The 14,527-nt window shown below is 38.4% G+C and overlaps 1 protein-coding gene across 1 annotated transcript in view; it reads left to right on the plus strand.

Annotated features, from left to right (window-relative positions):
- pdzrn4 (PDZ domain containing ring finger 4) overlaps positions 1-5,706 on the plus strand; it is a 29,691-nt gene extending 23,985 nt beyond the window's left edge. Inside the window, exons 4-8 of the mRNA XM_056244441.1 lie at positions 892-990; positions 2,520-2,582; positions 3,362-3,463; positions 3,919-4,011; positions 4,104-5,706. Coding sequence (XP_056100416.1) covers positions 892-990; positions 2,520-2,582; positions 3,362-3,463; positions 3,919-4,011; positions 4,104-5,702 — 1,956 coding nt within the window. The 3' untranslated portion in view covers positions 5,703-5,706. The remainder of the gene's footprint in view (positions 1-891; positions 991-2,519; positions 2,583-3,361; positions 3,464-3,918; positions 4,012-4,103) is intronic.
- Positions 5,707-14,527: the final 8,821 nt, after the last annotated feature.

Below are 14,527 nucleotides of genomic sequence, written 5' to 3' on the forward strand. Positions count from 1 at the left end.
CATGTTGGTCTCGCATTTTTAGAAATTATTTGCCAAATACGAACACTTGACAGTTCGGTGTATATGGTTGTGGAAGAAAATGGAAAACCCTATAAATATATGGATGGAGTAGTAAATCTGGTTAATGTGGAGGGTAGAGTTTTTGATGTTTGTTGCCAGTGCTCGGTCAGGAGCGTCGACCAATAAATGAGCCGTTTTGCTTGACTGAACTGAGACAGGTGTCAGTGGTATGTTGAGCTGTGGCTAACTGCTCTCCTTTGGCCGGTGAATGTCTCTCGAACACAGCGCTGTCACTTGCACCATGCAGGCTTCAGTCTTGACATATAACCCCCTCAGCCTGCTTGATTATATCATATTTCATGGTGGCCTTTTGGAGGACACATTTGTAGCCAAAGGAACTGGTCATTGTTTCATTTTAATGCAAAGCCAAACATTTAAGATGACTTTACTACTCTAAAACAATGCTATCCGTGCTGGAGTTTAGAAGCTATAGGTGGCTTTTATGTTTTAAGTAATAAACTGAACTGAAGAGAAATGTACGGAGTTGAGCTATTTTCTAGTTGCTTTCACAAGAAAATATCTGCCTGGAAAATCAGCATAATAGTCTGAGCTTTGTACTGGTTTAATGTACACATTGGGAGGACCAAATGTGCCAACAAGAATAGTAAAACCTGAGATCACCTACATCATGGTCCCAACGAGGGAAATGGATTAATAAACATACTAAATTATGCTAATTTAAAAATGTAAAAATGCAAAAAGGTTTCTCTGATGGGTAGGTTTAGGGGATAGAAAATGCAGTTTGTACTGTATAAAAATCAAAATGTCTTTGGGGAGTCCCCACAAAGATAACGAAACCTAACGCGCGTGTGTGTTGTGTGTTTGTTACAGGAGGTTGAGCTCTGTCGAATGAACAGCCAGGAAAAACTGGGCCTGACTCTCTGTTATCGTACTGATGATGAAGAAGATACAGCCATTTTTGTTGGTCAGGTGGGTATTTTATTTTATTTTATTTTATTTAATTTTTTATTTTATTTTATTTTATTTATTTATTTATTTATTTATTTATTTATTTATTTATTTATTTATTTTTTTTTTTTTTTTTTTTTTATGCATTTACGTTTATTGCTGAAAAAAAAAATCATACAAATCGGGGGTTTTAAATTTACGTAGATGTTTCCAAAATGTTTGGTGTCTGGGTTGTAAAACTGGACAAAGATAGACAATATAATAGGTAATGTCGTTGAAGTTCAACATTTCCTGAAGGTTAATCATCTCCTTTCATAGACCAAGTGTTGAAAAGGAAAAAAATTGACTTAGTTTCAGACTCTGTGGATTTTTATGCAGCAGTTCAATTTAACAGACAAAGATCTACTGAAAATGAACCGAATAATGCTTTTAGAACAAATGTTATTATGTTAATTTAGTGATCTGTGTTGAAGTCACCTGTAAGATGTGGCACTTAGCATCAAATTTGATGCAGGCAATCAAATTAATCGGACCAAACCCTTTTTAACATCAATTTAAATTTTGTGAAAAGCAATTAAAAGATAAAAGCTGAGTTTGATCCATTCTCATTGTTCCACATCACTGTATTCCTTCACTGAAATTAAAAGTGTTTAATATGGAAAATGTTCCTGTTTTCCAAAGTTCAAATGGCTGACGAAAGTCTACGAGGACTGAGTCAAGCATGAAGAGATCAAGTCAAGTTTGGAAAATGATTCTGCTTACAGACAGTTCTTTTTTTCAGTGTTTTAATTGCTGATTTTAATTAGTAAGAAATATAATTAAAATCCCCCCCCCCCCCCTGTCTCCTGTGGAGTGTAAAATGGCACTTTTTTCACTCTCACCACCTTGACACCTAAAGGAAAACAAAGGCTGAAAACAGAGACTGTATTTCAACAGGGAGAATTCTAGTAGTTGTACAGATATTGCCTGTTCTTACACCATTTCTCGCTCAGAGATATGTAAATGTGGAGCCCCTGACATCAAACAGGAGGGAACTGCTTCTCCTTTTCGTATCAGTTCCAGAAAATGTATTATGAACAACCTGCAGAAATGTTCTATTAATACATGTCTGTGGAAGTAAGTTATGCTAATATTAGTCATTAAAAATGCATTTATGCATATAATGTACAGCAATGATGTTTTCAGCCTCCTTCTTATGTAAATTCTTATAATGCATAAAAAATATGGTTGTTTTAATCAGTAATCTTGTAAAAATGCTAAATAAATAAATATGTATTAATTTGAGGGGAAAAAGAAACATATTCCCAGATCCACATTACATATTCTGTGCAGTATTCACTTCCAATCCTTATATTATATGGGGGCATTATGTTGCCTTCTTTTGTAAATAGTCTGAAAGGAATCGATTTTTTCTCATTATAACAGATATGCAAATTAATCTGTTACAATAATGAATTCTTTTTGTGACAAGTCATGGAATTATTGCTGGTGTGTTGAGATGAATTATAACAATTTACATATTGATGCCATGTTTTTTGTACTGTTGATAGGTTGAACTCAACAGCATAGCTGCAAGGGATGGACGCATCAGAGAGGGAGACAGAATTTTACAGGTGCGATACATTTAATCTTGTTACACACCTATACACACGCTCATTCACGCTTACAACCATCCTGAATCCAGATGATGTTTTTGATTATTTATTTGGTAGATACAGTGGGTCTAAAAAGCTAAACACATTGAATTGGATTTTTTATTAGATTTTTATTTACATGTGTCTTGTAAATAAACTGGATCATCATGATAAATTGCTCTTAAATAGCCGTTTTAACTGGATCTGCTTTTGCAGAATGTATAGACCAAGCTGGTGTGACATTCAGCAGAGACAGTAGGGTTAAAGGTTTGGAGAATTTCTGAGCAAAAGAAGATAAAGAAAGAACGAGATACAAAGGACGCAAGGCATCTGTGGATGTAGCATTTGAGGGAGATGAATACAGTGGTTCAGTGCACGTCTGTCTCACTCTCTCCACCCCTATTATCTTCTTTTGACAGTGCCATTACTCTATAGAAGAAAAGATGAACGGCACCTGTCAGAGGCTGCTTAATTGTGTGTCTGGGCGTGTACCGCCACAACGCTTTTTACAAATGCTGTGGCTCCTGCAGCCCAGTCGACAGTCTTAGTAATCGATTCAATGTCTCTCCCCCAGTAAATGCATAATTGACTGAAGGTTGTTATCTCATGAGGGGGGCCTAGTTTTGGTGTGTATGAGGAAATGCAATTTTGCTCCACTTCTGTCACTGATGAAGTGTGCTTCCGGTGTGAAAATCCTGACACCCTGTCATTATCTTTGTGTGTATGTAATTGTCTCTCTGTGTCCATGTTTCTTCCAGATAAATGGTCATGACGTACAGAACAGGGAAGAGGCTGTTGCTCTCCTTTCAAATGAAAATTCTAGATCCATAGTGTTACTCGTCACCAGACCTGAAGGGCAGGTGAGACTAGTGGACATAGTTGCTAATCTTAACCCACAGTTTTATTTGTGTGGCTTTATTTATTTATTTATTTATTTTGAGCCAATCACCTGAGCCATAAATGCCATGTTCTCTAAAACCATGTGAAATGATATCAATAAAATGTTGATTGGCTGATGGTTAAACCCTTCAATAGTGACTACAGTATACCCAGTTGTGATGTCAAAGGCAGAAAACATAAATAGTCAGAAGTAACCGAAGTATAATGAGATATCTCTGATTAATATGTCGCTTGCAAAAATATGTATTCCACCAGATCACACACCTCTTTTTGAATGGCTGTCAAAGGATAAAGATGCGTTTTGCAGCCAAATAGTGTAGCTATGGCATCTACTAGCTGACACTAACTGAGTCATGGTAACCAGCCAAATGGTTAATCCAGAACTGGTTAACCCTGTTGGGCTTGTCTCTCCTAGATGGATGGAAGCTGGCTCGATGAGGACCATCATGATTTTCTAGAGGAGCTGAAGATGGAGATTTTAGAAGAACAGAAAAAGGACGCAAAGTGGGTAAGTGTGACCATACTTGCCAAAAGTTCCTTTGCACCCATTCTTTATGTTCTGACAGGCATTAAAGGGTTGTATCTGTTCATGTTTTGCAGTCAAAAAGACATGATGAAGCCTCCGCAAGTACAGATACAGCAACATGTTCCTCTTCCATTCTGGAGAAGGACAGTGGTGTGAAATGCAGCTTTGAGGAGAGTTCTGAATATGAATTTCTCTCTCATCCCCAAACACAGACTCAAAAACAACTTCGAGACAGGTGGGAAGCGGGCTCACATTTGGTTCCTATGGACACCGTTAGCTTAGCCAGGCAGGAGAAGGGTCAGGAGGGCAGGCTGAGCGAGAATGGGCTGGAATGTGACCATTTCCAGCAACTCTTGGAGCTAAAGTGCCAGATCCGTAATGGTGGAGAATGCGGGTTGGTCTACAGGCGAAGTAGTACCATCGAGTGCAGCCTGACGGAACAGAGTGGAAGTGGAGTGGCACGGGAGCTGCACATGCTCAACGAAGAGCTGCGCAGCATTGAACTTGAGTGCCAGAGCATCATGCAAGCCCACCAGTTGCGCCGAAGCAAGCATGACTCGCCCCGAACGGATAAGGAAAGTCGACTGCGCCGTGGCAAGCTTGCAGATATTAACGAGTATCCTGAGAGACTTCAAAGTGAGAAGCTCAGAGATAAAGACAGCTCTAGTGCCTACAATACAGCCGAAAGTTCCCGCTCAACTCCACTGGGAACAGAAGGATCACCCGACCACTCGCTACAGCGTCGAGTCCACCTGACCAATCAGAGGAACTTGCGGAGTACCCAACACCTGCAGAGTCCCTACAATAGTCCCATCTTGTCTTTACCCAGCCAAAGTAGCCCTTCTTACAGTCGTGGCCATACATACACCAGCTCCACACCACCCTTACAGACCCCCATCACCAGTCCCGGTTCACAAGGACCCAGCCAGGCCTTCTCCAGCAGCTTGGAACAAAGCCCCAGTAACCCCTCGGAGTCAGACCCAGCGCTTCCTGCTGATGACGAGCGCTGTGAGAAAGAAAGAAACCGTAATAGGGTTGCAACTGCTCGGCACTACCATTCGCCCTGTCACAGCAACACCACAACAACCCAGCCTCCCGGCACACGCCATTACCAGAGTTACCTACAGCTCCTACAACAACATTCCTCTTCCTCTCTGGAATACTCCCAGAGCCAGCTTAGCCTCCTCAGCCTCCGTGGACGGCCTGGACCGTCACAACCTGGCCGAATCGAATGGAAGGTTAAAGTGCGAGCAGACGGAACCAGGTATGTGGCACGTCGGCCCGCACGAGACCGTATCCTACGCGAACGAGCCTTACGGATCCGGGAGGAGCGCAGCGGTGGGATGACTACAGATGACGACGCAGTCAGCGAGCTGAAGATGGGGCGGTACTGGAGTAAAGAAGAACGCAAGCAGCAGTTAGCACGCGCAAGAGAACAGCGACGCAGGAGGGAATTCATGCAGAGGAGCCGGCTTGAGTGCCTCAGGGAGACCATGGGGACGGCAAGTGGGGAAGTCAGCATCCTGGAGCTCAGCCATAAGAAGATGCTGAAGAAACGAAACAAGAAGATCCTTGACAATTGGATGACCATTCAAGAGCTCATGAGCCATGGAGCACGAGCACCTGAGGGCACCAAAGTTCACAACGCCTTCCTTTCAGTCACCACAGTTTAGTGAAGAGCGTGAGTGACCACAGGCGGTCTCGACCCTATGTACTTGCCTCATTCCAAGTAGCCATTTTATAAAGGTGAAGATGCAGATATTTTTCATGTTTTGTGAAAACTCATTTCAACCAAACTCAAGACTTCAAGAAATGTGAATGTTCAAAAACTCTTTTGATACACTGACACGTTGACACTACCGTTACAGACCTCGCTGTGTTTTCATACTAGAATGTATAAAAATGGTTTTAATAGGATTTTACACACTACATTGTCATTTAATGTAGTGTTTTCATGCATTTGTATTTTATAAATGGCAAGTTTTCATGCGATATAAAATACAGTACTTGAATTTCGGCTTTTGCTGCCATTACATCTTTTAAATCTGAAATGTAAATATCTGTAACTGTTCTTAACAAGATCTTCATGGGTAAAGGTCTTCTTTGCCGCTTAATGGGTTTACAAGAGTTGTTTGACATACCACACGATGTTACCATTTTAATGGTATTGTATACAATACGTACAATTTTTGTACTGCTCTGTATGAACATTATTTATATTTTTGAGTCTAATAAGTTATTTTATTCCATCTTTATAATGCCAAATGACCCAGTCTGTATCTCAGTCAAGCGCTAAACATGGAGTTTCGACCACTCTCATTGTGCCTTGTATAGAGGCTCATTTTTCTACCAGTTTGTGAAGAGACACCCTGAGTAATCTTGCTGTCATGTTTTTAGTCTTTTTTTGATGTGTAAGACATCTTTGTAGCCGGGTCTACGTGTTCTAGGTGTGCTACATGGGGTAACAAAGGATAATAAATTATTGTTATATAAGTTAAACATTTTTGTTATCCTTTCTTCTCAAATAATGGTTTCCAGATTTTCTAGTTTTGTTCAGCATACAAAGATATTTGTAACTTTCGGCTTTGATTGATTACTTTTTCTTGATTGACGGCTTGACCTAATTAAGCTCGAGATCAAGAACCGCATTTCTGAGATAAACTGTGATTATATCATTAGAGTCAGACAAAATTGGCATTTGTCCGGTTCACATCTCACCCAAATACCACACCTGTCATTGTTAAACTGACATCCTGTCAGACAGTAGCATTAAAATCAGATCTGTTTGATTATAAATATATGTTCTTTGCATGAATATATGAATGGTTATCTTGCCATCAGCCCTTCAAACACTGCACTGCAAAAAAAGATCATGTTCTTAGTATTTTTACTGTTAACATTTTTTAAACAAAAGCAAAAATTTAATAAGATATTATGAAGTTTACTTATACACAATTAGCTAATTGTTTAGTCTTATTTTTGGCATATACCTCACAAAACGATGTTACATTTATGTTTAATTGACTTTATTTTCCAGTTGTGGCAAATATACTCTCTGAAAACAAGTCCTGTGCAATTTTGCTCCTCAAGGATATGTATTGTTTTAATGATATTTAGACAAGACAAATTACTCATTTTGTTGTATGACAACAAATGCTCTAAAAACCAATAATACATTAAGGATCAATTGATATTAAGTTGGTAATATGTGTAGATTATTTTTACGCAGATTGTTCTGAATGGATGAAAGCTGCCTGAGGCTGTTATAGGATGGTTTGTGTGTGAGGAAGGTTAGAGGCTTTTTGAAGTCTAATGTTTTTCATCTTTGGTATGAATGTGTGCTGCATGTAAAGACCTGTCTGTCTCTGTTTCAAAGTGATAACACTACCATAAATGTAATGAACGGGTGCCAAAAATCTTAGCTGCTTTCGCTAGAACTGATAACATTGAGACCCTTTTGAACACATTCTAATTGTACTATTGAGGCCAGTCTCCTTAATTTGAGTAAAAATGTACAATATTCTAATTGTAAGAATGTATCCATAACCACCTGTGTGATGCAGTTCTTTTGTGTTACTGATAAATCAGGGGTGCCAACTGCCAACACAAATCATGTCATGGGAGCTCTTGAGTATTTCAGCATGTAGAGGTGTGGATCCATATTCTCATCATGAATCATCTCCATTTTTAGTTGTTTTATCATTAGATTCCCATGTAGTTTCCATCTTGATGTTTTCAAACTTCCGCCTATAAGGTGAATTGTCACGTTTATGACGTTTTCCTAATTACCAGCAACAGAAATTGCTCTTATCTTGCGTTATGGCCCTGATGTGGAAAGATATTCTCTCAGACTGAATATGGCGAAAGAATGCTGTATTTTGTATGTGTGCCAGCCGTTTACCTCGTTATGGTTCTCTTTCACATTTATTTATTCATAAATGCTCATTATGTCCGACTGAGCAAAGACTTGTGAAACGGGAGAAGGGATTTCAAAGCAAGTCCCTTTTATTCCTCCTCGCTGTCTCTCTCTCTCTCTACTTTACTACAAAGAATAATGGAGAGTACTGTCAGTTTCTTTGATGTTCACACTTCACCTAGCAGAAGAGCTTTATCTATACTTTAAAATAATAGTGCACCAAAAACTGAAAAATTCTGTCATCATTTATACTTGCATACCCTCGGGGGAACAGGGGTGTATATATCATGCGGACAGCAGATAATATTGGCAAAAATTAAATAATGAACTGAATGCTGTGACTGACCAATCAGATTCAAGTATTTTAGGGAGCCATGTAATAAATATATACTTTTATGTAGATATTGTTTGAAAAAAGTATTCCACTGAAAAAAAAAAAAAAACCAGCATACAGTTTGGGAACAATATGAGTGTGAGAAAATAATGACAGCCAGAACATGAATTGTTGAGTCTAGACAGACCGAATACACGGTGTACCCGACACAACTTCTCTCCTGATATTGCCTGATGATTTTTCTTTTCTGGGGTGTATAGTGTCACTTTCCTCTTAAGTTTTTGGTGTACTTGAGCTGAACTCAGCAGTATTTGATCGTTTTTTCCCCCTCTGCAACATCCTTTTGCATGCTTTTTGAAGCTCCAGCTCTCAGAGCTCTCTAAGCCCGTTGGGAAAGCAGAGACATGAGAGAGCATGACAGAAATAATGGGGTGAATCCAAAAAACGAGGGCAGATGAACAGACAAAAGAACAGAGAGTTGACTGGGTAGGAGGAGAACAGTAGTGTGTCTTTTCTATACAGCCATCTGACTTTGGTGATGATGGACACAAAGGCTATGAAACATGAACATTTATTTTCTGGCATTTCTTATCAAGCTGTCAAACACAGAAAACCTGAGTTTGTGACCTGCTTTCAGGTCAAAGCAGGAAACTGAAATAATACTACAATGTTACACTACAATAATGTTACATGATTTCATTTGGACAACAACTGTTTTCTTGTGCACCTCAGTGTGAGTCTTCTGTTCTGAAACTACCATATTTGAGTCCTGAAACAGACAAAAACATTGTCTGGCATAATTGAAGGCTTACACTGTGAGACATCAGTGCCCATGTTGAGATTCATTGAACAACGGGTGTTAATCCCACAGTAAGCATCTGTTTGTGCATGGAGATGGAGTCAACCTGAAACTAAGGCAGTGCTCTTCCTGAACACGACAGCGACTCTAATCCTCCATGCGGCATTACGGATTCATGTTTCACATTCAGGAAAACACTGAGAACAAAAGGAATAATTTTCTGCAGGCAAGAAGGGAACATTTGTATAGACAGAAGACAGAGAGAAACCAGACGAGGACAGTTGTAGATCTTGGGAGGTTTGGTGACTTTATGTCACACTTAAAGGGTCCTAAAACGTAGGCAGCAGAAAAATGACCTGAAGCTATTCGTTGTCAATGAGAGTTGGGGATTTTAGCAACATGAAGGACAGTGACTGCATGTCCAGTGACACAGTTGAGGAAAGTTTCATTTTATGCCAGTTGTAATGCAGTGGCATTCGTTTATAACTTTGCATGTAGTGCAAAGCCCATTGAAAATCCATTCAGCCTCCACGCTCAGATCTCAGCAGGTGCAATCAACCCCCTCTCAGCCCCTCAGCTCTCATTGGTTTGTTAAGGTGCAGTTTTTAGCACAGCAAGTTTTGGCAGTCAAAAACGTGAGCACACAGGAGGACCAGCACAGTAATAATTAGCTGAGCTGACAACATGCCAGCAGCTCACACACACACACACACACACACACACACACACACACACACACACACACACACACACACACACACACACACACACACACACACACACACACACACACACACACACACACACACAAAAACACTTATCAGTCTCATTTTGTCTTCTTTTTATTCTCTTCAAAAGAATGCAACATTCAACGTATTCTTACCTCGATTTTGTTGTATTTCAAGCAATTATCCAGAGTGGAAATCTGGAGTAGTAACACGCTGATATTGATGTGTTAACTAATGTGATTTTGGTATTGTGGATCAATGCCGCTGCATCATTATTGTTCTTTTGTTTAGAATGGGTCGTGTTTTGCAGAAATTTGGCAGTTGGATGGATGTTGGTTCAGAAAGGAAACAGTAATGTTTTATGACAAAAGATCATTTCTCCCTTCCTTTACTGAAGATGCTCAGCTTTCTTCTCTTAAAATGGTGCTCAGTTCAGCTGTATTGATCCAGCACAGGTAAGAGGTTTTCTTGGCACGCCTCGTAGATCCTCTCATTGTTGTCTGACTCTTTTGTAGCTCGCCAGGCCTTAAAAATGCTCTTCAAAGATTTGCTCAAAACCCCGGAGAGAGCAAAGGATGGCAACACAGAGAACATGTTTTTTTCTTTTGCTTATCCTACAAATACAGAAATTCTTGGTTTCAATTGAATTAAATGGTCTTTTTTATGAACTCAAATCTGATAAAAACACACATCCAGGTATTTTGTTACTGTAGATGAATGCATTTGGGTAGCTGATGTCCTGTGGTGGGACATGCTGTACTCATCTAAACACCATTTTGACAGCTGACTTGTTGCCTCGCTGCCTTATCGGGCAATGACTTTGAAGGCAGCGTTTGGATACGAAAGACTTCGGACAGATTTCTGAGGCAGCATTACAGTCTAATGATCTACAACAAAATAATGTGAGCTTTGTTGATAACTAAGCAAATATTTAATGACAACAATAGTAATTTCTCGCTAGAAATTAAATCAAAAGTGGAAAACGTATATACATTTACAGACAAAATGACCACCAACCGCAACTTTCAGACGCCATCTTTATTTTTTAGCTCAACTGTCATAGAATGGAAAGCACAGGATTGTGGGATATCAAAGGCAGCGAAGGATACATCTATGCTGCCGTCAAAAATCGATCATTAAGGCATCTCAAGAGACAGGAAGCGAAACTAACATTGGATTCGGACGTGCCTTAAAACCTTCCTTGGAATGCATCCTTGGAAGACAGCATTTTGAAGCTTTCGGACACAGCCATTAAAAAAAATTATATGAAAATGTATATAACTATATGCTAAGATACTTTCTTTTATGCATTAAAATTTAAACATACAATTTTGATATTGATTTAAAAAAGAGGGCTGATTTATTCTAGTTTTTCCTTTTAAAATAATTGCACTCTCTATATTGCGGTGCACATTGTTCAGCTTCGCTCCCCAATATTCTGAGTGCTGGATCTAATAAGCATGAAATGGCATGTGCCAATCAGCCATATGGTGTTTCCTTTCTTCAAAGTGTTTTTGGTGCAGTAAGTGAGACTCATTTTATAAACATAAAATGGCTGGTCTTCCACTTTTTTCTCTCTCTGTGAAAAACTTTATGGAGGTGTGAGGTCTGACTGCCCACTCCTGTTCCGACTGAGGAGCGCAGATGGCGCCCCTCTCATAGAAATCCTTTTGAAATCCCTTTGAAGCCATGAAAAAAATGAAGAGCGAATGAAAATAAATGAAGAGATCCACTCAAGAAGATTGAACTGGCTGATTCAGACTTTACAGGAAACAGAAGTGTGATCGCCAGACTTTTATTGCAGAAAGGAGACTGATGTTTGATATTTCACATTGTGCCAGGTTATTGACTTATTTTATCTCATTGTTTGATATGCAATCAACATTTTAGCAGAGCACCGAAAGTATTAACCCTTATTGTAGTTTCTTCTGAACTAGAAGGAATTTAATTGAAATATGGCACTTGTTAAATCACTCCAAAAGTGCACAAACTGCAGGATGCATAATGCACGAGTCAGACATGCACGTCTGTGATCAATAAAAGATTCATTTGAGGAAAGGATGTGAGTGTATAAGTAAACGCCCAGCCGCTCTATGTGCCGACTAATCCGATTACCTGACAGAAAGATGAACAGTCCTACATGGAGATATTGATTCAGCTAATTAAACTCAATGAAAGTTTTGTTTGTGATTGGATTCATAACCAAAAGTCAGTCGATGCAAGCAGGTCTGCAAATGACTGGGTTGGCAAATGAGTCTTGTTGCATTGGATCCAATGTATTGAACATATTTTGGCGCCACATTACTTCGGCTCCAGACTGTTGTGCTAGTGGCGTGTTCTTGAGTAACTTGTTGTGTTAGGAGTGAAGATGAGATCAGTGCATATGCCTTGGAAAAGCTTTTATTTTAATTAAAAAATAAAAGAGGCTCCATAAGATGCAAACTAATGGGCAGTTGAGAGGGTCCCATCACATACTAAAACTTAAACAGGATTTATTGAATTAACAATGCCTTTTAAATTCCAATTAAATCGAATGAATCACAAACATGTAGAATTTTGAAACAACTTTATTAAGGAAGTACAATTAGAGTTCTATTTCAAGTAGAATAAAAAACAAAAACAAACATGACTGTTTTAACCCTTAAATGCATGAATGTTTCGCCAATCATTATTACATTTTCGGGTCTTTAGCGACCCAGAACTATATTTTATACAGATGGAACTCTACCTTTTGCGATAATATAAAACTCTTCTGAAATTAGAGTTACAATTACAGAAGAATAAATAAAGCATATTTTGTTACCTTTTGGAGCTTGGAAGGTGTTTTATACCATCATCACTGTCCATTTCCCAGCTCATTTCCCAGTCTCATATTAACAATCTCAAACATATTCTCAAAACTATCATTTTCAACATCTTCAAAATCAATATTGTGATCACTGACAACTTCTTCACCAGATCCACATCAAGTGACAGTGACACAATATTTGATTGAGTTCACAACTTTCTGAAATAAATCGCTGAGCCATTTCAAGTTTTGCTGATGATACTGCCTATTCTTTTGTTTTCCGCCTGTGGTAACTATGAGTGAAACGTCACTTCATCATTGTGTTTCTGACATTACCACCTTGTGGAATAAAGGTGAACTGCATGTATTCAGTCATCAAAGATTCAACTGATCATAAAAAGTATACTTACACTGTTACACACTTCGGGTCATTAGCGCTGTGTGTGTAATTTTTAAAAAAATGAATGGGAAAACAGGCATTTTTTAATATTTGATTTTTTTTGTTATATTATTTATAATGAATTGATTGAGGAATACTAAGAAGGTTGATGTCTAACTTAAAATAATTAATGAGGAGAAGGGTAGTGAATGATGTCCTGGAACGCTAAAGATCCGAGGTATACATTTAAGGGTTAAATGTAGTTTCTATTTGTATTTTTTAATGTTATCACGCGATGAATAATGTTATCATACACACATGGGGTATTTCCAGACATATGTGATGATTTGAATACGAATAAATGTTTGAAATTTCTTCTACAAAATTTTTTAATTAATCTATAGCCTATGTATTTCTTTATATAAATTACCTTTTATTTTATGGGTCATAATGGAAGAACACTTCATTTCCCAGAGTGCTCTATTCATAGACATAGTTCATGTAATAAGCTACACATGTGGTACTTGACCTTGTTGGTTATAATTGCAAAAATGGCTGCAAAAAGGGAAGTTGGTTCTGAGAAAAGGCCAAGCTTCATTTGATTTAAAAAAAAAAGAGCAAAACCCAGTGAAAAGAGAAGGATTTAGGGCACACTAAGACTCATGTGTGTTTTTGCACCTATGGTGGCCACCTGCTCCATCATGGGACTATAAATAGATTTTTTTAAAAAATATTTGAGGGGCGGCAGACCTTCCATCATACATATAGTTTGTATATAGGGAAGTTCTCATGGTTGTTTTAGTGGATCATGCTACAATCCCCTACCATTTGACAACCTATGATAAACAGGTATTTTTCCACAATTACACCTATCTTTTATAAACTGTTCATCTCTTTATCTAGCTTATAGAATGACTGTGTTTCTATGTGCCGTATAATTTGTTCCTTATCAAATGAGAATCTGATAATGCTAGTCATACTGGTAAATGAGCCTCATAATTGATAACTGCATTTTGTTCCAGCAAGACGTTGGTTCATGGCTTAAGGCAAGATGATGACTATTCCGTTGCTCATTTTATTATTAGATAATGCATTAAAAGCATGTAAGCAGGGATTGTTTAACGTCATAATAATTTTTATGTTTCATGACCACAGGCTGTCAGAAATAAAAGAAGGTGCCTTTTTAAACTGGTTGAACTAATGGTTGAGGTGTAGACTGTTATTGTATTCAACATTTTTACTTCCTATTAGAGTAAATTAGAAAAGGTTTTTTTTCTCACTTTAAATGCCTACATGCAACAACAGCCTGTAGTGCACTGCAATAATGATGATGTGCCGTTCATTAGAGTAAATGTCTTTTGAGAACAGCTGTTCACTCAAACCAATTCCAGGCCTGGGGATGTATTGAAGGTCCTTGAATTCTTCCACACTTTTTATCCATTTGTGTAAGTCTCGTTTCAGCTATTATACATTCAAAATGTAATCATGTATCTGCATAGATCTAATCTCCAGGCTTTCTTTGACCTCAATACACTGAGTGTTTCTTTCTAAGAA

This window comes from Rhinichthys klamathensis, unplaced genomic scaffold (assembly GCF_029890125.1).
Source record: "Rhinichthys klamathensis goyatoka isolate OS25496 unplaced genomic scaffold, OSU_Roscu_1.1 h1tg000976l_1, whole genome shotgun sequence".
NCBI classification, from domain to species: Eukaryota; Metazoa; Chordata; class Actinopteri; order Cypriniformes; family Leuciscidae; genus Rhinichthys; species Rhinichthys klamathensis.